This window comes from Chiloscyllium plagiosum, unplaced genomic scaffold (genome assembly GCF_037043375.1).
Source record: "Chiloscyllium plagiosum isolate Xiang-an unplaced genomic scaffold, Cpla_swu_hap1 HiC_scaffold_37, whole genome shotgun sequence".
Classification (NCBI taxonomy): Eukaryota; Metazoa; Chordata; class Chondrichthyes; order Orectolobiformes; family Hemiscylliidae; genus Chiloscyllium; species Chiloscyllium plagiosum.
The window spans coordinates 26014168-26040452 of NW_028270175.1; the positions used below are offsets into that span (position 1 = coordinate 26014168).

A 26285-nucleotide genomic window follows, 5' to 3' on the forward strand; every position below is an offset into this window, starting at 1 on the left:
TGTTGAGAAAGTAGGGAGGTTGGAGGAGGACTTGAACAGGCTAGGAGGGTGGACAAGTAAGTGGCAGATGGAATACAATATGGGAATATATGAGGTTATGTACTTTGTAAAGAATAGTAGCAAAGACTATTTTCTAAATGGGGAAAGGCTTCAGAAATTTGAAGTGCAAAGGAACTTCCAAGCCCTAGTTTAGGATTCTCATGATGCTAACATGCGCATTCAGGAAGGCAAATTTCAAAAGGGTTAGGATACGAGAGCACGGATGTGAAGTTGAAGCTGCATAAGGCTCTGGTCTGACTGCATTTGGAATATTGTGACCGGTTCTAGACCCCATATCTAAGAAAGGATGTGCTGGTGTTGGAGAGGGTCCAGCGGAGGTTTACAAGTATGACCCTGGGGGTGAAGGGCTTGTCACATGAGGAGCAGTTGAAGACTTCAGGTCAATACTCGACAGAGTTTAGAAGGATGAGTGTGGATCTGATTGAAATGTAGAGAATATTGAGAGGATAGAATGAATGTGGAGATGATGTTTGCACTGGTGGGAGAGACTAGGACCTGAGGGCACAACTTCAGAGTGAAAAGATGACCCTTTAGAGTTGAGATGAGGAAGAGATTCTTCAGATCGAGCATGGTCAGTCTGTAGAACTGTGTATCACTCCTGTGATACACTTATCACAACATAAAAAGACTGACTAATGTACAATCTTGATAATGTATAAATTTAGTCAAGATAAACCTCTGGATGAAAAGCAGTTCTGTATAATTATTACAGTTCTTTTTATTAAAAAAGATCAAGCTCCATGATGTGTATTTCCTTATAGTATTGAAGTTATTATTAGTGAGGCTGAGTAAAGTTCCAAATATTTTTTGAGAATCATGCATTTGGTGCTTTGTTTATTGTGTTGCCTAGTTTATTGCCTGTGTTTGCTCTGTTAAAATTGTGATGCAAGTTTTCACAATCTTTAGGCCGTTTAAAAAGCAAAGTAGTTTCTGTGATGGTTCAGTTGGTGAAGACAGGGTGTAACTGAACACTTCAATGTTTTCTCATCTGCTTAATTAGTTACTCTCAACCCAAGCAACATTTTGTGTGCTACAATTGGTCTCTGACCAGACTATTAATGGCAAAATCTGTTACTTTTTGGTTGCCCAGTAACTATCATCAATCTAGAAAGTATTTGCATGTGAACATGCAGTTAGAACAGAATTATATATCGGTTGTGATTGGATACTAAGCTGACAGTCTCAGTCTTGAGTTTTCACATTACATATTTGGTACTCCTTTAGAAATATTGGAAATTTCAACAAGTTAGGGTTCAACTTGGTATTGAAATGGGGATAATGAATAGCTGGGTGGCAGTGTTCAACTTGAATAAAATATAGTTGCAAATTAGTTGACATCTGTCTATACCTCAGTGGGAGTACTAGAGATCATCAATTCAGGCAAAATAAATTGTCAGATTGAAAAAAAATACTGTTAGTAAAATGGAGCTATCTGATAATTTGTTCAGCAAGGGATGGGGGAGGAGGCCAAAAAGGTGAATTTTCTGGCCTAGTAGAGGGGGGCGGGGTTGACTAATGCTCATCGCACACTGCACATCCATGGGTCTACATTTCTACTGCGGTGTCTTTCATGCTACATAGTTTTTTTCCCCTAATGAATCTGTTCAGAAATGTTATTACACCCCTCTGGGAGCATGTGGGATTTGAACCTGGACCTCCTGGCAGAGAGGTTCGGATGTTACCATTGCACCACACCAGCCCCATCAATCAGATTTTTCTTTGCTTGGAAATCTTCCAATTTCACGTTCCATTCTGATCCCTAATTTAAAGGGCAATTTGTTAATCAGTCCTGTTTGATATTTTCTCTGGCAACAGATTTTGTCATTCTTTTTAAAAACTGTTTCTACTTTTGATTTTAAGGATATTTTAACCGTGGAACATAATACTTTTGCATGATCCTTCTGATGTCTCCGATGAGATGCCTGCAAGTTTGGGTTATTACATAACCTTAAGCCAATTCCCATCAATGTTGATGTGTTGAATAATGCTATGTTGACAGCCCCACCTACTGGTGCGGTATTTTTAGAGTCTTGAAATTGCTAATTATTTGAATATTGAATATGTAGTGCTGCCACTGAGGAGAAGATCCAGTTATGAGTAATTTTACATACACAGTTTATATTATACATTCTTATACCCCCATTTATAAATAAACATGAAATTTGTTTATATAGTTTCCTTTACCACCCCAACATTCCCAAAACCTGTCACACCCAATTAAGCATTTGTGATGTGTAGTCACTGTTAAACAAAATCAGGAAAACGTTTGCAGGACATGAACATAAATGCAAAATATTTACTTTATTATGGATGTGTACATAACTGTTTCAAAAATGATGTATTAACTGCAAAATGAACATGGAAAATCTGAAATAACCAGAAATTGTTAAGCAATATGAAAATGCCATTTAAGTTGGGATCTTATTTCAAATTTGTGGTCTCCGATTAACCTTCAGCAGTGTTGTGCAGTCAGGTGTAATTAACATGGCTGGAAAATGTGATTCAGCTGTTCCACCTGTGAAAGATGGTAGTTGATTAACTTTGTAAGTGCTATGTGCTGGGGGAGGGGATGTCCAAATCTTTTATTTACAAACTGCTATATCACAGTTTATTGCATCTTCTCTTCAAAGGCTCGATAGCATATGATTAGACCATAAGACATAGGAGCGGAAGTAAGGCCATTCGGCCCATCGAGTCCACTCCGCCATTCAATCATGGCTGATGGGCACTTCAACTCCACTTACCCGCATTCTCCCCGTAGCCCTTATTTCCTTGTGACATCAAGAATTTATCAATTTCTGCCTTGAAGACATTTAGCGTCCCAGCCTCCACTGCACTCTGTGGCGATGAATTCCACAAGCCCACCACTCTCTGGCTGAAGAAATGTCTCCGCATTTCTGTTCTGACTTTACCCCCTCTAATTCTAAGGCTGTGTCCACGGGTCCTAGTCTCCTCGCCTAACGGAAACAATTTCTTAGCATCCACCCTTTCCAAACCACGTATTATCTTATAAGTTTCTATTAAATCTCCCCTTAATCTTCTAAACTCCAATGAATACAATCCCAGGATCCTCAGCCGTTCCTTGTATGTTAGACCAACCATTGATTGATGGATAAGATGTGCCACACTGACATCATGCATTAACAAATGCATTCTGATTATGCTCGACTTTGTTTCTCACCAGTCTGAGTGACAACCTGACAACCTTAAACTTTCATTCTATTTTCCATTATGTAGCCAGTTGCTACCGATTCTGATGCTTTTACCTTGACACCACATTCTATGATCTTCGGCATTCTCTTATTGAAGGCATTTTAAAGTCCATGTATATCAAACCCATTGCATTACCTTTGTATACTTGTTACTTTATTTTAGAATCGGTGGTTAACATTCCATTTTTTGTTTTCTAGATTTTTTTTTCTTCTGTTGTATCTTTAAGAAGTGATTCCATTATTTTTCCTATCATTGACAAATTAATTATCATTGCAAATGCTCCATTTGGCTATGAGGTGAACTTCAGGTACATTTCATGGATGTCAAATGTTTTTGTGGTGTTTCGAGTTAGATGTGTTTTCGAGGGCTATCTTTGAGAGAATTGATAATTTGAGACTTGGGTAAATGCTGTAAACTGAAAACTAACCAAAAAAATAGATTTATATAATGACAGTTCATGTGGATGTTGCAGACCTTCGTGCCATTATTAAACTTTAGGAGAACAGAGTATTTCTATTGCTGTAACTATTACTGTTCAAGATTTGCAGATTGTTTACCTAAAATACTCGAGTTCAAGCTTTCCCTTTAAAAACTTTCCAGATTTAAATAGTTTACTCCACTAATTTATTTGAACAGAAAAAAAAGTTCACAACCAAAAGCATGTATTGAAGGGACATCTGTGTAAAATGCACAGATTATAATATTTTTTCTAAATTAGATTATACTTTTTTAGTTTGAAATAAGATATTCCTCGGTCTTTCATTGTAAGGCAGAAAACATTCGAGCCTTAAATTATACACAGTACCGATGTGCGGTGATTTTTGTTTTGTATGAATTAGAAGAAGCTGCACCTATTCGCCTCATTCATTGTGCTTGTCGGTTGTGGCCCCACACTAGGACATTATATTCCTGGATAATTGCAAGAATCTTCATTTTGCATCTGTATTTAAATCGAATATCGTGATTTTCGTTTTGAAGTGATGGATAGTCCTCCGCGTATGCAGCCGATATGTACATTTCAAACCGATTAAATTACTGCCAAGGAGAAGCTGTTGCGATTGTCCTTTTGTCATTTTCCCTCCCCCATAGTTGTTTGTTTGGATCGGCTATGTTAACGTTTGGTGTGACTCTAGTATAACAATAAAATGCTACAATACTTCGGGCAGGGGTTACTTTTGGTCTTTTTTTAATGTTGCAAATGTGGATCTGTCGATTGGATTACTTGATTGTCCAAAACCATTTTAAAACAGCGTTTTTCGTTAGCGAGAGCTATTCCGAGCACAGAAAGGAGAATTGTTTTGATTCTGCAGTGTATTATGTAAAAATGTGTGGCATTCACTTGTCTCAAGAGACTTGGCTAGAAAAAAACGAGGCTGCACAATCCAATGCTAATACCACGCTCGTTAATTAAAAAGAAAAATCGCATTATTCGAGAACAGCATTGTACAGAACAGTCATATCTGATAGCGGTAGGACACCTAAGTACATGTCTGTTCTCAGAAATAGGGAACAACCGTTTGAATGTATATGAATTAGAGAGAAATCTACAAATTAGGCATACCGCAATGAAATCCTGCTATATTCCCAACGTATCATGTGATATCGCTGTCGAGCCACCCAGTTCCAGAAAGGTAATTTAATTGATGACTACGTCCAATGCGAATACTATCAAGGATTATGTCCATGAAATAATAAAAATCGTTATGCGTTAACAAAAGATTACTTTGGGAAAATGAAGTTACATTTTAACACCGGATTGTGCACATATTCTAAATCTAGCTGGCCATTTTTCTTTACAACATTGGCATATTCTGCTAACAGTGTTCAAGTCATGTCTTTTTTTCTCTCTCGATCTCCCGCCATTACATGGATCTGTTGGATCCCTGTGATGTATCCCGCCATTTTACAGCATTGCACCGCCAGTCGGCTGCGAGATTGCAGCAACTGGAGAACTTGGAAGGCAGCCACGAGGTGCGTCCATGTAGCCAGTTCAGCTCAGTTGAGGGAATGCGCGTTATTATTCCTCTCGGCATTTAACCAAAGTGCAGCCTCTTGTGTAAACGGCCTTGACTTTTGAAGTGACACGAACCCTGTAAACAGACAGAAACGTTTATGTTTAATCTGGGTTCAAATAACAAATCGAGCCGCAGTTAGTGAATGGGTGGCGTATTACTTCGATTATTTTAATTACAATGTGTTGCATACATGCGTTGTAAATTAAAAACGTTTGAGATAACATTTCACAACTTTAATGACAAAAATAGTTTTCGCTTCGGTTGTGTTTTACTTAATGGGAGGATTAATAATTACTTTGGGTGAGGCTGAGAATAACTGATACTTGAAGGAAGCGTGTACAAAGACATAGAGCCATACAGCATAGAAACTGGCACTTCGGCTATGTCAATGAGATCAACAAACGCCAAACCGCAGCCAAATGGGATTAGTTTACTTGGTCCACAGTTTGATCCACAGCCCTGGCATTTTAAGTACTTATCCAGATGCTGCTTAAATGCTGCAATAATACCTGCTTCCACCAACCTTTTCAGGCAGCATTGGAATTTGTCTACCATCCTCTGGGTCAAAGGGTTTTCTCAGATTTCCTCGAAACCACTTGCTCCTCGCGTTAAACGTATGCCCTCTAGTTTTGGAACCGTCTGCTAAAGGGAAGAGATTCTTCTGATCTATCTGTGCCTCATAATTAAATAAGAAAAGTTTAATAAAATTAATTTTTCTGATCAACTGTTCAGAGAAATGTTATTACACACCTCTGGAGCAGGTGGAATTTGAACCTATGGCTTCCAGTCAGGACTAGGAAACTACCACTGTACCACATATACCTCAACCAGACCACTCCCTTTGCCGCATCTGTGCCATGGAAACAAACCCAGCCGGACAGGCTTTTCACTCCAGGCAACATCCTGGACAAGACTCTTGCATATATGTTTTGCGAAGCAGGAATTTGGAATTTGGTGTCTTGTAACATAACAGATCTGGTGTTTACAAATTGAGGAGATGCTTGATATGTGTTTTGAAAATTTCTAGTTTCAGTAGGGCTAGATTGTATCTAAAAACTTTAGTTTCCTGTCACTGATTTATTTTTCTATACTGCTGTTAGCCAGAAGCTTAGTGGAAATCTATCAAAATGTTAAGTTTAGGATTTTTAAAGCATCGCCATTAATGGAAAAATCAACAGATCACCGAGCCAGTAATATTTACAGCAACCTTCATTTGAAAACAATATGCTGAAAATGGTGACAGTGATTAAACATCGTCCATTCAGGGAATAGCTGAAACTTACAGATCAGGGTCCCTAGTCTGTTCTGACTTGGATGATTGGATCCTGTTCAATACCATTCACCACTGACGGGTTGGACAGAAGGGCCTGTTTCCATGCTGTACATCTCTATGACTGACTCTATAACTTCTCAGGTACTGAAGGATTCTGTGTCCCTGTAAAGGAAGACTGCGAGCATGCATGGGTTGATAAATGGCAAATAAAACAATTTCACTTCGCACAAGTGCCAGACATCCAACATCTCTGGCATGAGAAAACTGAAGCATCATCCCTTGATAGTAAATGGCATACCATTGCTGAATCAACATTCTTAATCTGAAACTTGCCAGAACTAGCATTTTAAATACCATGACTACGAGAGCAGATCAGAGGCTGGGAATTCTATGGAGACTCCTTAAAGTCTATCACAATCTATAAGGCAGAAGTCAGGAATGTGGTAGAATAATTTCTGCTTGTCTGAATGAGTGCAGGTCTAGCAATACACAAGCTCAACAGCAGCCCACTTGAACATGCACTCTCTCCATTCTTAATCCATGTTCTGCATACAAGATGTCCTGGAACAACTTTCAAAGGATCTTTTTACTAACCTGTGATCTCCACTAGCTCAAAGGTAAAGGCAGCAGATGCGCAGAACTAGCTCCATCTGCACGTTCCCCTCCACCCATATATAATCCTGGTTTGAAGCTACATTACTCTGTTAACAGTTGCTAGGTCAGAAACTTCCTTCCAAACAGCAACATCTTGGTTTCTCAGTAGAATCTCTGCCATGGAGTTTGTGCAGTTTAAGTGGGCATGTTGTCACCACTATATCAAAGGCAGTTATAATGGGTATAAATGCTAGCCTTGCAAGCAATGTTCAGATTTCATGAATAAATTTTAAAAGTAACTACAGATTGTGGGTTGGCAGTGCCAAGGTTGCACACTCATGCAGGTGGCACTGGTGAGCTCATGTAACCAAAACAAAGCCATGGACAAAAGAATGCATTTTAAAGTCATAGAGATATGTCGCATAGGAAGCAGATCCTTCATCCAACATGTCCATGCTGATCAGATATCCTAAATTAATCTAGTCCCATTTGCCAGCATTTGGCCAATATCGCTCTAAACCCTTCGTATTCATATACCTATCCAGATGTCTTTTAAATGTTGTAATTGTACCAGCCTCCATCACCACCTCTGGCAGCTCATTGCATACGCACACCACCACCTGTGTGAAAAAGTTGCCTCTTGAGTCCCTTTTTAAATCTTTTCCCCTTTCACCGTAAACCTGCATCCTGTAGTTTTGGACTCCCCTACCCCTGGGAAAAAGCCTTAACTATTCATCTTATCTATGCCCCTCATAAACTTCTCAGGCTTCAACGCTCCTGGAAAAATAATCCCAACCCTGCAGCCTCTCCTTTAACTCAAACCCTCCAGCCATAGCAACATCCTTGTAAATCTTTTCTATTAGCAGGGAGACCAGAATTGAATGAAGTATTCCAAATGTAGCAAAATCAACGTCCTATATTGCTGCAACCTGAACTTCCACTCCAGTACTGAATGCACTGAGTATATGTACCAAACGCTGCCTTCACTTTCCTGTCCACCTGTGGCTCCACTTTCAAGGAACTATGAACCTACGCCCCAAGGTCTCTTTGTTTGGCAACCCTCCCCGAGGACCTCACTTTAAGCGTATAAGTCCTGCCCCGATTTGCTTTTCCAAAATGTAGCACCTCACGTTTATCTAAATTAAATTTAATCTGCCACTCCTCGGCCCATTTGCCCATCTGATCAAAGTCCTATTGTGCTTTAAGATAATCTTCTTTGCTGACCACTGCACCTCCAATTTTGGTGTCATCTGCAAACTTACTAACCATACCTCCTATGTTCACATCCAAATCATTTGTAAATAATTTTATAATTCACTAAATAGAAGAAGCCAACATTCAGGCTTGAACAATAGCACTTTGAATGTGAGTGTCATGGTCCAATGTGCAAACATGAACCTGATGAGTTCTCAGATCTTTGTCTGATTTAGGTAGGTTTTCAGTAGAGCATAAGGCATCAGTCGTCGTGTTCAGGAAATGAACCACATATAATTGGGTTGGTGGTGATGGGAAGACAAAGAAAGAATGTTGATAAAACGAAGAGGGTGGTTCATTCCACCTCACCCACGTGTACTCCCAACATTGGGCTCCAACATATTCCTCAAAGGGAGGGATACCTCATAACCCTGAGTGATTTTGTATTTGTTACCTCCATTTATACAATAACATTTTTAAGAACTATATCCCTGACGACTCGTTCCAGTCCCTGTTTGTATGTAATCCCCTCTTCAAATTATGCCAATTAGTGTGATCATATGGGCAGCACTATTTTGGTTCCTGGCAATTGCTGTTTCTGGTCACCGTGCCACGTAGTTGTGGTGATGTCAATAAATACTGACGAAGCACTCTGGTGGTGGGGTGGGTTAATATTATGATTGACATCAATTAAATGGGTTCTTGTTTCTAGTTGTAATATACCTGCTAGAAATATACAATTCTTTACTTTATTGATGTATGTCATTTCCGTGGTCTAGAAAATTGTATGGATCCAGCACAACCAGCAATTATGAAATGAGTTTGCCAACTCTTACCAAATCTGGCACATTTACTGGCTGTATGAGACTCGTGTTTTGAGAGCTAGTGTACTGACATATCAATGTAGAAGTGGTCTATATAGACATCAGAGGAGCATAAAATCAAGCTTCACTATGTTTTATTACCAAAATTCATAAATAAGACCTATTTGAATAATGCATAGGAGAACAATTATGGAAAAGACTTTAGTCCTTCACAATCACAAGACTAACCAAAGCACTTCAGTTAACAAAATACTTTTGAAGTATTGTCACTGTTTTAATGTAGAAAGCATGGTAGCCAATATCTGCACACCAATACCCTACAAACAGCAAGGACCAGATGGTCAATTTTAATCATGCTAGTTGAGGAATGCATGTTCAACAGGACACTGGTGAATTCTTCTGCTCTTATTCAAATGATGTCATAGGAATTTTTATTTCACCCGAGAAGCCAGGTGGGGTTTAGGTTTAGTACATTATCTGGAAGATGGTGGTTTTGATAGTACGGTACTCCTTCAGTACTGCACTGGAATTTTAATTTTATGCTCCAGTCTCTGAAGTGAGAGCTGAACCCAAATCAGTCTGCCTCAAATAAATGTGTTATTATCGACCATGGGTGAAACATACAAAAATAATAATTCAAAGCTTTCATTCAAAGAATAGCAAGGATGGACCCTTGCTTTGTATTTTAAAATAATAGCCTTTTGACAAAAAAATTAAAATTTATAACAAGTTTAGATTTTCTATTTCTGATTGCTTTACTTTGTCTTGATTTATTTTTGCAATTATTCATTAAATGATATGTTTATTTCCATTTTAGCAACGCTTTACTTTTTAAAAAAAAAATATTTTGAGAAAAATGAGTCTTTTCAAAAATCTAGAACACTGAAAAAAAAAGTAAAGGTCAATGTATTCTTAAGTAGGAGAAAGTGAGGACTGCAGATGCTGGAGTACCAGAGTTGAAAAATGTGGTGCTGGAAAAATACTGCAGGCCAGGTAGCATCTCCTGTTCCTCGGATGCTGCCTGGCCTGCTGTGTTTTTCCAGCACCACATTTTTCAACTAATGTATTCTTAAGTGTTTTAATGAATGTTTGATATTGTATCTGACCATTGCCCTGCACTCTAATCAATTTTCTGCCTCAGGCCTAACTTTGTAGAAGGATCCATACATGAGTTAATTTAAATAAACAAGGGCTACTTGTCAGAAAGTAAATGAGCATTTTATGGCTACTTTTTGATGGAAAGTAGCAGATGTTCCTTTATGCAACTATGTTACAAGTCAATACAATGATCTAAATTCTAGTGATCAGGCATAGAGAATGTTTGTGTTTAAGAAATGGTGCCAGCTTAGAATCTGGCACTCTTGTCAAATTACAGAAGTGCTTAGTCCATGATATCAATAGTCATTTGGTATTACAGAACTTTTTAGTATTGCTGATAAAAGGCATATTTTGAAGCTTTTTTCGGTAATATTGATATACTTTGTTTTGAGATTAGAATTAATTAATATGTATTTCTTTGGAAGCCATATTAATATTAACACTACAATTTTTTCTTGTGCAGTGAACAAAGTGGTAAAAGTGATACAATATGAATTTGCAGATTGTTATACAGCCCCTCAACTGTTATCACGTCCTGGGAGATTTGTACTGTGCATATTTATTTATCGTTGTCCTTGACTGGTTAAGTCTTATTTAAATTTAATACATTAATGCTAATTTTTTTCTTTTACTTTCAGATATGGCCGTGTGGAAAGTGTCAAAATTCTTCCCAAAAGGGGCTCAGAAGGTGGAGTGGCAGCCTTTGTGGATTTTGTGGACATCAAAAGTGCGCAAAAAGCACACAATTCTGTCAACAAAATGGGAGACAGGGATCTGCGAACGGATTACAATGAGCCTGGCACTATTCCTAGTGCTGCTCGGGGATTAGATGATACCGTTCCTATAGGAACTCGTACTAGAGAGGTTTCAGGGTTCAGGGGAGGTGGTGGGGGGCCAACATATGGACCGCCACCATCACTACATGGACGGGAAGGACGTTATGAACGGAGACTTGATGGGTAAGTTCCAAGGTTTCTCTAGGCAGGGTTTTGATAAATGGTATGATGAGAAGCAGCAACTCATGTATAGGTTACCCAGATGGATTTATTGAGGAATGCTATACATTCGTGCCATTGTTGGATATGGAAGAGAATTGAAACCAGTAGCAGCTCTGGCCTATTCGCAGTGGATCTATTCTGTAGCTGGCTGGATGACTACTCCTGGGATAAGTTTGGTTAGTTTGATGGAAGGTTCTGTCAGTTAATTTGGTGTTAATCCTCGTAATATGCTTCCCTTTACTCCCTGGATTGCAAGCGGTTCCCTCTGGATGTATCCCTTCGATCGAATGGCTATAATAATATTGTCTGGTACAACTGACCTGAGGAATGCTATGGGATTACCAGACCTACTTTTTGAGGCAATACTGAAGTATTTGAAGACTTCCTGCAGTATTATATTTTGGCTTTGGTTTAAAATATAAAGTATTGATGCACATTCTTTGGATATGAAAGATTTTCTATGAAGATAGAGTACTTTTGCGATCTACTATTTCCTGGAAGGATATTACATCCAATGATTGCGACAGGAATACATGCAAGAAAAAATGAAGAATGAGGATGTAACAGATGCAGTTATCATGGGTCTACAAATCTGTACTGTTTGCTTTGTTTCCCTCTGAGTGGATCTTATGGATATTTATGGGCTAAAGATAAAATATTAGAAACTTGTAAACATTTGGAATGTTACTTTTCCTGTATAATGGAATAGAAGTCATTATTTCTTCAACATGGGATTATATGGAACCTTTAAATAGTTGTGTGGCAGAATGGATTACCTGGTTTGTGTTTGACATACTTCTTGATTTTTACCATATTGTACCAATGGACTACCACACAAGGGAAAAGTGTTAGTGGATACGTTGCATTTTAACTTGCAGATCAAATGTGAAGAGACTTCATAACAATTGAATGGCTACTGACTGCTAGAAAATGGATAATAAATGCCTTCTACTAGAAGAAAGCACTTTGCCCTAGGAATAACGGGTATAGTTGCTTAATATCGACTCCAGGATCGGGATACATCTATCCATCGACACGATCAGATTGAACGCACTCCGCCATCTCAGAAAGGTCTTGGGGTTTGGGATTTACTTTTTAACTTTGGGAGCTATCTGTTTTCAGGCGAATGTACTTAACACTGGCAAATGGAAGTTTATCTTTCTTGGGCGTTCAGTTTTTTTGATACAATCCCCAAAACAATGCGGCACTAGCACTATCCGAAGTTGGATTACCCCTTTAAGAGGGGACCAAATTGGGAATGTTTGTACACTTTTCTCTCCCTAGATTTAATTGGGATTTAGGTCGTGTTTACTGCAGTCTTAAAAGGTTGGTATGTCCTGCCATGTATATCTTAGCCCCTCTCCTAACCCAGTCAACCCTTCCTTTCCACTAACTCCAGTAGTCATTAGTACTGCTAGAAAATCAAACCGCACTTTAGTCAATAGAATCTCACTGACTTACAGCTTTATTAGCTCCTCTGCCTGTCTGTGTGTCTTTCGTGGATTAGGAGTTTGTATTTTTTTGTATGTCAGCTGATGGCAGTAACGCTTTCGAATCAGCTTGCTGCTTCTGATTGCTGAAAGGTCAGTGTAAAATGATTCCACAGTATTTTGTAAGATTAATTCTGTAACTGTAGCTTAAAGTCAAGTTGACACTGCATAGTTTAGTGTTTGGCTGCTCAATGTTTCTTGAATCTATAAAATGTTAATAGAGATGTAGTGATTTTTTTTAAAAATAACTTGTGTAGGAAAAGTGTAGAATGCAAAGGGGCAAAAATAACGAGAACAAAAATGAAGTAATATAAATAAGTGGACAGGACAGAATTAATATAAACTCCAGGCATTAAAATAAGAACTTTTAAAAATATAAATAGCACATTGCTATTGAAGTAAAATATTTAGTAATTTATTCGCCTTTGTTTAATCAAGCTCTGTAATAATCTCTCTGATATCTTTAATGCCTGATAATTAAGAAATACAATGAACTAAATAAAATTGTAGTATACCTTAATCATAAATTAAAAAGTAACTAACTACAAAGAATAGATTTTGGAAGAAAGCAGTTTTTCTTAAAGGAAATAATTTTCCTGAATAAGGTCAAAATTAAATCTGTGTGATTGTGTTTTTGTTTGAGTCTAAAAACTGAATGTTAGCAATGATAATCTCAATGAATCAGGCTTTTTTAAAAATGTTTTTGCACTCCTTAAGCCGATGATAAGTAACCAATTATGTCACTTAATTTTTGATACAAATTTCAAGTTCTGCATTGCAGACTTCACGTGGAAGTTTGGACAACGGTTGATCTTCCAGTGAGTGTCATGTGATTGTAACACCTTTGACAACACACGGGTTTAGTCAGTTTCAGACTTTGAAAAGTGAACTATCGACTAGTATAGATAACCAGCACAACATCAGTTGCTCAATTTCTGCTTTCTTCCAAAAGTGAGTATCTAATTAAATACAGGCTACAGGATAGGTTTTCTTCTAGTTTGAGATTTGAGATGAGAGCCTGCGAGTTGATTTTGTTTATAAAATATATACATGATTTTTAAAAACTTCTTAAATAGCTTTTAAATAGTCAGTTATGTAATTTTAAAGTAATAAAGCAGAAGGAACAGATAAGGAAAATTCTTGACATGAAAATATCAACATGTCTTTAATACAAATATTACTTTTAGCACTTGGGAATTGGAAAGCACAAACTTCACAAACGCAGAACAAAGTTCACCTGATGCCAATTATTATAGAATGCTAATTAATTGCTATCATTGCTGTTGCTAAATTCTCCGTTCTCTTTATTGTTTCATGTATTCTTTAGTTAAAATTCATATGCTTATTTTTTCAGAGGTTAGTAGGCAAAATTTGCTGATACTTGACAGATCTTTTTTTTTCCCCCCTCCCTATCCCCAAAACACAGGGCTTCTGATAACAGGGAGCGTACTTATGATCACAGTGCCTATGGACACCACGATCGTACAACAGCAGGGTTTGATCGCCCAAGGCATTATGAGCAGGATTACTATAGAGATCCTCGAGATCGAACTATACAACATGGAGTTTATTATGGGTCAAGAAGTCGAAGTCCAACTCGATTTGAAGCTCATGATCCACGTTATGAACAAAGAGGGAGGGAACAGTTTGCAATATCAAGTGTAGTGCACAGAGATCTCTACAGGGAAGACATTACGCGGGAAGTAAGGGGGAGACGACAAGAAAAAAATTATCAGCACAGCAGGAGTCGATCCCCACATTCCTCACGGTCAGGAAACCAATCCCCACAGCGGTCTAGCCAAGCATCGAGGTCACGGCGTTCTCCCAGTGGCAGTGGGTCGCGAAGTAGGTCATCAAGCAGTGATTCTGTCAGCAGCAGCAGTAGTACCAGCAGTGACAGGTAGGTGAAGAGGAATGTAACGCCAATAGTTCTCACCGTATGACATCAGAGCAAAGAGAAACATGTAGGTATTGTTTTACCAATCCTTGGAAAAGGCGAAGTGTCTAAGTTAATAAATAAGTGTTGCTTTTTGTTGCTAGTTCTTTTTACTGCAAAATGATTGTTTTAACCTTTTTTTATCTTGAAAGATTTTGAAAATCATGTTGCTTATTTTCACAAAACCTGTGATAGAGAACTAATGAATGCATAGCTCTAGTTGGAATTTCAGTGAATGAAGGTGATTTTTCTGTGGTGACCTCTGAAATTGTTGAAAACATTTAAACAAACACTTAACAGTACAATAGTATAGTCACCCTTTAGCAAATGGATTGTTTCTGGAAGGATCATTTTATATGAAATAGTGAATTACTTGTGATTGGAGCAGTTTGACATGATGATTCTTGGGGCTCAAGGGATCAAAAGGTATAGGGTGAAAGCGGGTACAGGGTGCAGAGTAGGGTGATCAACCATTATCATTAAATGGTGAAGTGGGCTCGAAGGGCCAATTAGGAGAAAGTGAGGACTGCAGAAGAACGAATTAGCTTACTTCAGTTCCTTTTTAAAAAATGTTTCTATAACATAGCGTTTTCCCCCATTTAACATTCTGGTACTAATAAATTTAGCAATACTTGCAAGTAGGCCCTCATCATAGGTGCCACCAAGCTGGTTGTAGCTGCTTAGTGCATTGGCTCATTTGGCTTGAGGCTGGAGTAGGGCTGTTGCTGTGGATGAGCATTCAGAAACATTCAAGTCATTAGCATACCCACTTCTGGGAAGAAATGGATGTATAGCATTCATAACTCTAGTTAAAATTTTTGGAAACAACATTTTTAGTACTTTTATTTATGTAATTACTCTTTTGGACTCCTCTGGTTCTAACAGAATAGGTCAAAACTAGGGTATGTGGTGTCGAAAAGAGATAAATTAATAAAGCAGATATACCTCCAGCTAATTTTTATGTTATGTAAAAATAGCTTTAGAATTACATAGCATTTGCGGCCTACAACATGGCCCCAATAGATCGTTGATGTTTATGCTACTCCCACTGTACTTTATCTAAACACATCATATCCCTTTATTCCTTTCTTAATACTCATCTTATTTTGTCTTAATTGCAATTGTTATTTGTCTAAATATGTGTTTCCTGGTTTCTGTTGGATTTATTAAAGGGTATTTTATGATCTTTTGAGTTTTTCAAAATTCCCTCTTCTTTTCTGCAGCTCCTCTGATAAATTCCTTAATAGTTTTAAAGACCCCTGTTAGATTATCCTTCAGCCTCTTCTAGAGAAAAGAGCTATAACCCATTTAGTCTTACCTAATAATTGCAATCTTTCAATAAACAGAATAACAATATGGGCTAATGTACTCTGAGCTAGCGCTTTTACTGCAGTATTGCATGATAGTATTAAAACAGCGACCATATCATCTAAATTTGCACCCTTAATTAGTTTTAACTGCTGTTAATGATGTGTGAAATTATTAAAAGGTATTCTGGATGCACTTCATTCTTGGATAAATTTATTTACCTTACTACTATTGATTTGATTTAATTCAGAAGTGGATGAGTGCAGTAGATCACTCACTTTGTGAACCCCCCAAGTTACAAAGCTGGAGTTTCATAGCAGAAATAAAAGGTGTGAATCTCCACCATATGTAATTTTAGTTCTGTAGCGAGTTAAGTCAAAGTGCATTCTTTTGAGTTTTTTAAAAATTCAGCCAAACCAATTTGCGTAGTGGGAGGCACAAGTAAGAATGGATGTTGTTACTTGGCAAATCAAATGGGACGGTCATAATTTTTGGATGCCTACCAACAATTTCTAATATCTGTATGTTGCAGTATTGCTCTTTTATTTCAGCAACCCATTACTTTTGATTAATGAGGTAGATGTAGTTTTTGACCACAACGGAATCTTGATAAACAATAGATACACAATGTCTAAATAATACTTAATATGCAAAAAAAGTTGATATTTCACAGATGCATAAGGAATCTTAACGTTGGGCCAAAGGAGTTGATGTTGGTCTGGCAAAAATTGAGTTTCAAGAGAAGTCTTAAAGTTACATGGATACCATGGGTTTAAGTGGAGAATGTTTACGTGGCTATTGGCACAACCACTGATGATAATGTGAAGGAAAACTGATCTTGTCTAAAAATGTTCATCTTAGATCTGGGTGCTTGATTGAATTGTGCAGTTTGCTCACATTATTTATAAAGTTCTGGAATCAGTGCAACCTCCCTAATAATACTAGATAAATGTTCTTTTCGTATGCTTAATCGTTGCATTCATAATGTTACCAATGAGTGCTTTTGTGATTTTTGTGTATTTACATTTGTCTCCTCTGTCTACAAGTGCCATGTATCTTTTTCATGTGATAGGTCGCCTGTTTGTTCATTTAGCTTTGTTCCTTCATTACATGTTCAGCTTTGAAAAAATGTATGAGCAATCTGGAAATACAGTGTGCATTAGCCTTTCCCTTTGTTTTTAGGATAAACTTAGCTTCTATTCAGGAACAAACTTATGATGAGTAATTAGGAGATACTTTTATTCTGTAGTTTTGTGGTGCAATGAGTGGTTTTATGTAAAACACTGTTCACTAAGCCATCTAAGTTTGAAGCATTTATTCAGTAAAAATTGGACTACTTGTCTCGCATTGGTTAAAATTGTGGTGCGTTGCACCTTTCTTGCCACGAGCCCAGCTTTCTTCCTCACTATGCAAAATATTCATAACAAGTTGTTGGTTTCCACTGGCTTTTGTAAGCAACTTTGTTCATTGTTTTGTGAAAGAATCTGATAATATTTTGAGTGACTTTTGATTGGGTCACAAAAAGTTTGCTATGTTCAAGGAGAGCACTCTTATGCTGTAGAGGCCAGAAATCCTTGCATAAGCACAACCGAATTCCATGGACTTCGGAACAAGTTTTAAACAAATATATGTGTTGACCATGTAAAGTTTTTGTTACACTACAGTGTTATTTGGGCATTTGTTCTGTCATCTCGTTTGCCCCCTCAGTCGAAGCTCAGAGGTGTGGTATAGTTTTACCTCCTGCATCTTTATTCAGCGCCGTGGAGGGAGAGAGAATGATCACCCATGTGCACAGAGGCATGAGTTCACAGTCTTCTCTGGAATAGCAGTTTCTTAATGCATTATATATTCATTATACATTGAGGAGCATTAGTGAGGCAACATACATATTAATTGGGTGACTGTTAGAATCAACAAGTATCAATAGCAGAAACCAAGCCCTTTACTATTATATAATGAATGTTCTTAACCTTATTAACTGGATTCATACAATGGATACCTTTTCCCCATGTGAGCTGACCTTGCATACTGAATGCTTCCAATATTGTTAAATGGCTCTACATAATGTCCTGCTTTTCCACCTTGTTAACCCATTACCCTTCCCTCCAACACCCCATTGCTAACTCTAAGTTCTTACCTGATCTGAGTCCTGCTCAGATGAAGCTCTTGTTTCACAAAACTCAGAACTTAACTCTTTCCCTGCTTGCCTATACCCTATACACATTCTCAGTTCAACAGCCATGTTGTTTTCAATTTCAGCAGTCAGTTTTCTTTATCTCGACCTTCCACTAAATAGAGATTTACACCAATACTGTACAAAATTAGATGCATTATCATTCCCAAGTTTTAGATTTCTGTGATAGTTTCAAACAGCCTGTTGTATTTAGCATTTTTATATATAGGGCAAATTTGTGGCATTCCATTTCAGTCACTACTATCCTGAGTTCAGCAATTATTGTTAAGCAGGAATTGATACTTAAATTTCTTGGTCTTTCACATTTTGAAAAATGGCAGAATTAATTACTGAGCACCCAGCTTGAGAAATTGGCAAAAAATGTGACTGAGGACAGAAACTGCCTGTATGTTCAGCTGTTTCTTTGTTATTGCTGTTTCTTTGTTACTGCTAGGACAGGCTTAAGAGTGATTGTACTTGCTTTTAAATTTGCCCAAATAAGTGCATTTGCATGGTATCAGTTAATTAAGTCCTTAATGCCAGTCCCATACTTAATAAATCAAAAAACATTCAAAAATAGTTAATGTCCTAAACTATTTAATGACTGGGATTTAATTTTGAACAGATATTTTTATATTTTGTTGGTTTTGAATCCGTGTTGAAGTGATACTATAAAATTTTGTAGGCAGAATAATGCATTCTGTCTTGCTAATATCTATCAAAATTTTTCCTCATTGCATTTTTACCCATGATATTATGTACAAACTGATGAGGATAAAAATTTGCTCAACTGGCAAATGTTTTTATTTAAATAGAACTGCAGGTTCATAGTTGCTTGAACATGGAGTTGCAGGTAGAAAGGATGGTGAAGCTGACGTTTGGTATGCTTGTCTTTATTGGTCATTGAGTATAAGAGTTGAGAGGTAATATTGCGGCTGCACAGGACATTGGTTAGGCCACTATTGGAATATTGCATACAATTCTGGTCTCCCTGCTATAGAAAGGATGTTGTGAAACTTGAAAAGGTTCAGAAAAGATTTATAAAAGATGTTGCCAGGGTTAGAGGGTTTGAGTTACATGGAGATGCTGAATATACTGAGGCTCTTTTTCCCTGGAGCATCGGAAGCTGAGGGCTGACCTTGTAGAGGTTTATAAAATTATGAGGGGCCTGGATAGGGTAAAAAGACAGGGTTTTTTCCCTGGTTTGGGAGTCTGGAACTAGAGGACATAGGTTTAAAGTGAGAGGGGAAAGATTTAAAAGAGACATAAGGAGCAACTTTTTCATGCAGAGTGTGCTGTGTGTATGGAATAAGCTGCCAGAGGAAGTAGTGGATGCTGGTACAATTACAACATTTAAAAAGCATCTGGATGTGTACATGAATAGGAAGGGTTTAGAAGGTATGGGTCAAATGCTGGCAAATGGGACTAGATTAATTTAGAATATCTAGTTGACATGGATGAGTTGGACTGAAGTTGGACTGTCTGTATATCCCTGTGACTGCATGACTCTTTCGTTGAAGAAATTGACAATTTTTTCTTTGTCTTCTACATTTTGAATTGCAAAGCTGAAAATCTTTTGAAACTGAAGTGACTTTGAATTGGGAGGCAGAAATGGAGGCTGATAGTGAAATTAAAAAAAAACTTTAGATGTGTGCTGCAAAACTAAAAGATTGAGTCTGAAGTTGGAAATAGCAACTGATACAAATAGCACTATAGTTATTGTAATTGTGAGAAGATGTTGAAATATCTCTTTTGACATTTGCTGTCTGTAATTCATGCACGTGAGCTGTAATGGCCTACCAACATACCTCCAACTACCCTTAGCTGGATTAAGTGTCTTTCGCCATGATATGGTCCACTCTCTTGGTACATCTAAATTTGTTGCATTTGCTTGCATACCTTTATTGTCCTAACCCTTGCAAGATATTGGTGCCATCTGTAGAGTTAGTGATTATATTTTCAATGTGATTGAACTCTCTTTGTTTCTTTTGCTGAAGGATGTATGTTTTCTATTATTTGGTGTTTATTTTGAGATATCAGTGAACGATGTCTGGAATGAAGAGCAGTACTGAGGGCATCTGGCTCTTTTTTTTCTGAATAAAAATATTTTATGAAGATTTATAAAGGCTTAATAGAAATTGCTTGCATCTGTTGTGTAAAGATATAAACAATGGTGAATTTGTGGTGAAAGGATATTGGACCTCTGGAAGTTCCTGGTTATCTAAAATTTGAATATGTACTTTGCAAATAAGCCAATTCCTTTACAGTCACTTCTAATGGATGCTAACTTTAATTGAACTAGATTCAATTCTTTCTTTCATACTACATTTTTTTTTAGCCATTTAAACAAAGGTGTTGTGGGACTGTAATCTTATACTTTTGAAAATTGTCATCCAATGATAATTGACAGTAAGATAGAGATGATGTAGTATTGATAAATCTTCCCCACTGACTTCATAACTGTTAGAAATAGTTCTTTATTAATTTTTTAACAAATATCCATGATTTAAACCACCCCCAATAAACTTGCTTTCATCACTGTCTGTTCCAATGGAATTGGGTGCAGTATGTATAATTTCTTATAATTTTGGTTTTTGTTCCATCATATAATGCTGATGAATGTACATTGTACATTACATTAAATGGCTTTAATCTCCTACCTTTTATGTTATAGAGTAACCAAGGCTTGTGCCATGTCTGTGCTGAACATGATGTCATTCTAAACTAATTCCATCTGTCTGCCCATGGTTGGTATCCCTCTATTCCCTGCCTGTTCATGTGTCTGTCTAAAACTTTTTTTTACGTAAAATGCATGCATCTATTCCACATAACTTTTTAACTTATTTGTCTTCCTGAATTATTTTGCAGTCCTTGCTATCTGCAAGTTTCAATATCATGTCCCAAACCCTTTCAATATGAACAACACTCCACTCCTGTTATCCCCAGTTCTGTTTCCTGTCCATAGGTAAATCATCTTGTTGATTTTATCTGAATTACGGATTTCAAGGAATTTACTTTCAACTGACACTAACTATTTTTCCTCCACCATCCTTTTCTACAACATGCTTTTTTTGGTTGTTCTGTTCTCCTCAGTGTGATTTGTTTATCGAAGGAAGATTATTGTTCTTACAGCTGAAAGGTCCTGGTTCTTGAGTTTATTGCAGTGCTTTTGTATAATTTGTGTCCTTTGAATAATGAGCAGAGTTCAGTATTGAAATTGTTGTTCTGTAGAAAGTGCTTCTAGCAGTGATTTTTGGGTGGTTAATTGTTAACTAAATCTTTTCGGAAGGACTGTAACCTGGTCTGATTTTTATCCCCCTTCTTTTAAAAGCATGTCTGAGTCAGAATTGCTGAGTCACTGAAGATAGTGCATATGCACACAAGGTATCAGCAGATACTGACTGAAAAGTCACATTGTTTGAGACATGGGTATTTGGTATGTAGTGTAATGACACTTCATCCAGAAGGACTGGGATACAGATTCATATTCCATTATAGAGCTGGTGGGATTTAAATTTGGTTAATAAATTTGGAGTTATAAAACTAGTCTTAGTAATGTTGACCATGGCAGCTATCATTATTTGTTGATAAACCCATCTAGTTCACTGATTTCCTTCTGAAAAGAAAATGTGACACCCATACCCAGTTTGGCCTACATGCGACTCCAGCAAATCCTTTTGAAAAAGCTTAGCGAGCCACATTTCATGAAAAAAATAAAAAAAAGCTCAAGGTCAAAGCTAGTTTGAGTCGTTCATAGCTGGTGGGAGAACATATTTTGACTATGTTTTTTCAAAAATGCAATATGGTTTGGCAAGACTTCATATAATATCTATTTGTTAGCTATGGGTTTTTGTCTAATTCTGTTGCAGTTCAAATTCTGCATCTGTCAATCAAATCATTTCTAACTCTTTTCTAAATTCCATTAGATAAAGCCTAATCTTTCCTTAGAAGCCAACTTGCCGATATCAGTGATAATAATGTTCTATTGGCATCCCTAGTTACTTGCTGTACCTGCATACTAACCTGTTGTAAATCATGCAAAATGGCTTCCAGATCCCTATGCCTCCCAGAGGCAATGTCTGGACATTTAGATAATACTGTTTTATTCTCACTGCCAAACTGCATAATTTTATATTTTCCCAAATTATAAATCTTTGCCTAATCATATAACCTACCTAAAGGTTTTTGTAACCTCCTTTTAAGATGTGGAGGTGCCAGTGTTGATCTGGGGTGGACAGGGTCAGAAGTCACACAACACCAGATTATAGTCCAACAGGTTTATTTGAAATCACAAGCTTTGAGTGTTGCTTCTTAGTCATATGTTATGTGACTTCTGACCACATCTCCTTCAAAACTAACTTACTTTCCTCTATATATTTGTGTCAAAGCAATTTTGGTAACTATGTCTCCCATCATTTCATCCAGGTCATCTGTATAAATTGTAAAGAGTTGCGGCCCCAGCAGTGTTCCCTATGGCACCTTCTTCATTGTATCTTTCCAACCTAATAAGATGCATTTATGTCTATCCTTTGTTTTCTGTTCATTAATCTTTTGTTTCAAGTGGTAACGTTTATGGTTCCTTAAATACCTTTAGAATTCTTAGTGCATCCACTGATACCCCTTCCTTCAATTGTTATCTCCTTGAAAAAAACTGCAACAGGTTAGTCAGACATGATTTCCCTTTCACAAATCCATGGTAACTCATCCTGATTATTTTGAACTTATCTAAGTGCCCTGCTATAACCTTCTCAATAATAGCTTCTAATATTTTCCCTATGGCAGATGTTCCCACGATTCTGCCTCCCTTTTTTTTAAAAAAAAAAGTTACGCTCGCTATTTGCCAAACTAACAGGACCATGACTAAATTGAGAGAGTTCTGGAAAATTAACACCAATGCTTCACTATCTCACTAACTACTTTGTTTTAAGACCTCAGGTTGTAGTCCATCAGCATCTGGGTATTTGTCAGCCTGCAGTTTACTCAGTACCACTTCTCCCAGTGATTGTGAAACTCAAGAGTTCCTAATTTATCGCTGCTTCTAGAATGGTACTTGTATCCTCTATAGTGAAGACTGATGGAAATGATCTGTTCCACTCATCTCCTATTTCCCTATTTTCCATTATTAATTCTCCTGTAGCATCTTCCATAGGACCAGTGCTCACTTCGATGACTCTTTTCTCTAAATATTTGTAGAAAGTTGTTGTTTTTATTTATTATTAAGTTGAATTTCATTAGGAAGCAAAATTTCTCTGATAGCTACTTAATCTATACTGGAAATACTTTGTAGCTGACCTTATGGCCACTCTTAATGAAAACTAAATGTGTTTCAGTAATTAACTTAGTCTTTCACTCTTTCATCCTGTACCTTTTTAAACAGGCACATTCTCAGTTAAATGTCAAACAGTTGAAGAAACATGAATCCTCAAATTATCATTCTCTGTGTGCTTTGGAGTACTAGTGAAATTGTACTCTCATATTAAAATACAATTATGCAGAAATCTATAGTTTAAATTAGCATTCTTCAAAATATGGTATTGAATCTGTATTACCTGATTGTAATCTCTCAACAAACTTGGCTTCTTGGATCTTTTCGGTTTGCACTGCCTCCATCATACTGCCTTTGTTCAGTGAAATACCTTTTAGTCTTTTAAAAAGAAATCTGCTTTGGCAATAAGTATTTCCAACATTATTTCATTTTTGACCAATTAAATCATTAACATTTTAATGATGTGTTATGTAATATGTTTGTAAAACAGGTAGCATGAAAAGGAAGGTGATAGTTTTGCCTATATTATACAATATATGACATTGGTTGGGCATTTTAGCAACATCCATACAGTCTGAGTTGTGCTAAAAGCTGTGGAGTGAAGGTTATCGGGGCTGTTGTCCTTAATGATAATTTAATAAGTTCTTGTTGAATAAGACACCACAAAGAATTGAAAATTAGCTGCTTTCTTAATAAAAACTTGTAAATTTGTGCGGATTTAAAAATGTGGTCCACTAATGTCCTTTAGTTGAAGGAAACTGCCATTCTTACCTGGTCTGGCCTAAATGTGACTCCAGACCCACAGCAATGAGATTGCTCAAAGGATAGTCTAATAGTCAATTAGGGACGGGCAATAAATGTAGGCCTAGCTAGCGATACTGCCCTCCTGTGAATGAATAAACAAAAAAAAGTTCAACATTTCAAAACAGTCTGCAGAATTCAAATTTAATATTATTTATCAGTTTTTGAATTTACTTAGAGACTGTATAAGGCACACTTCTTGTGTGCTTTTGACATTATTTCCATATTTGCGACTATATGATTCTAATGGGAATTAACACAAATGACAAATGCCAAGGTAGTTAAGTATATGGAGAGAGCTTGGTGATTTTTGAACCTTGAAAAGTCAAAGCTGATTATATCTTGTATCTTTCATTTCATGAAGCTTTTATCATCTGAAAACCTTTTGACTTGATGCTTTGAATGTGTTTTGGGAGAACCTCAGATTGCTTGGTGCAGATTGGTCAGCTTGGCATCATTTGGTTTGCTGACTGCTCGCTGAAGCAAGTTATGTGGCTGTCAGATTGAAATGACAGATGAAACTACTTCTAAATTCAAACGCACAAATGTGTGAAGCACAATTTGACATCTTAAGAATTTTGTCCCCCTTTTTAATCTGATATATTTGAATTTGTACCCACTGTGCTTTGTGTACTGCATAATAAAGAGAACCCATCTGGCTTTTAAATTAGATATACTTAAATGCCTGGAGATTTAGTTAAACATGGTAAACATTATACATAAAAGCCCAAGTGGATCATTTTTGGAAGGCTGTTGTGTCACATGAATTTTGTGAAAAATAAGCCTGTTTGTTGCAGAACGCAGAAATAGCTTCAGCATAGTTTTATTTTCTGTTCATTTTGATTAACATGCTCAGATTGTAATTTTAATTAGAAGTTTTTGTGTTTGAAAATTTTATAAAGCAAGAAGCACAGAAGTGAATGTGATCCGCAGACAAAGGAAAGTGATTGATTTCTGCAACTTGTGTGCATTGGTGAAGAACTATATCGGCGAAATAGACTGAATTCCAGAATGCTGTAATGTTTTATATTTTTATTCTAAAGTTTGAGGTTGGAAAGGGAATGTCACTATTTCAGGAATATAATACTGTAGTAACATTATGTGACTGAATATTGTGTTATGGAGTTTTATTTGGCAAACTGTGTTGAAAGGCTTGCATCTGAATACAGCAAAAGCTTGAACTACTTGTTTGGCTTCTCAGCTAGTTTGAACTGGAAATATCCAGTTTGACTTGGCAGCTGGCCATGTCACAGTGGTAATATGAACTTCACTTCCTTCTCTGATGGAGTCCTTGTGGTGCAAGGGGAAAGGATAGAGGGGAGGAGGCATGTGACTGGCAGGAGTCTGTGGTTAACCGAGAGAGAGGAGGGATTATATTCTCAGTCACTGCCTGTCAGTATACTTGCAGATGTTATTGCCACCCCAGTACAGTAGAGCTGATGTTGTGGGGGTGGGGTGGGGTGGAGAGGAGGAGTAGCGGAGTGCTGTGGAAATGTCTTTAGAGAATAAATGTCTTTTTTACGAGGGATTTGGAAGAGATGTTCATGCTGTAATTTGGAAAAATATTGCATGTTATTTTTGAATTTCAAAATATATCTTGGGATTTTCATGACATTTGGCTAAAAAACTTCAAGTGTATTTTAGGCATTTAATGAGTACAATTTATACATTTTTAAGATAAGAGTTGTGGCTTTGGGTAATTTATAAAACTTAACATAATATTCATGTATATGTATGTTTAACTCAATTCAATTGCATTTTTATTAAACAGTTTCCTTTTCCCTTCCATACATAATCACTTTCAACGATCACTAAGAGTCACTGTTATAAAATTGTGACAGACTGTTTGTTTTTGTCTCCATACATATTGTGCTTTTAAGTCCCTACTGCACTTTTGCAAAATAAGTCACTTAGCCTTCATGATTGAGCTGCTTATATCTGCAGAAACTTTTACAATGCACTTTAATGGGTCTCGTCTGTTCAGGCTTTCATTCCTCCTATACATGCATGGGCATTGTGTTTTAGTGTAAAGTTAATTCAGT

General features: G+C 37.0%; 1 protein-coding gene across 16 annotated transcripts in view; it reads left to right on the forward strand.

The window, feature by feature from the left end:
• Positions 1 to 26285, forward strand: part of LOC122540264 (msx2-interacting protein) — a 104905-nt gene that overhangs the window by 10466 nt on the left and 68154 nt on the right. For 14 of the 16 annotated variants that reach the window (XR_015753467.1, XM_087980506.1, XM_087980494.1 and 11 more), the window contains exons 2-3: positions 10910 to 11230; positions 14186 to 14659. Coding sequence is in view for 15 of the 16 variants with exons in the window: in XM_087980506.1 (XP_087836632.1) it covers positions 10910 to 11230; positions 14186 to 14659 (795 nt within the window). In the remaining variant the exon portion in view is untranslated. Of the gene's footprint in view, positions 1 to 10909; positions 11231 to 11287; positions 12596 to 14185; positions 14660 to 26285 lie in introns of those variants that run through there. The other 2 variants (XM_087980504.1, XM_087980505.1) reach the window with 2 other exon arrangements.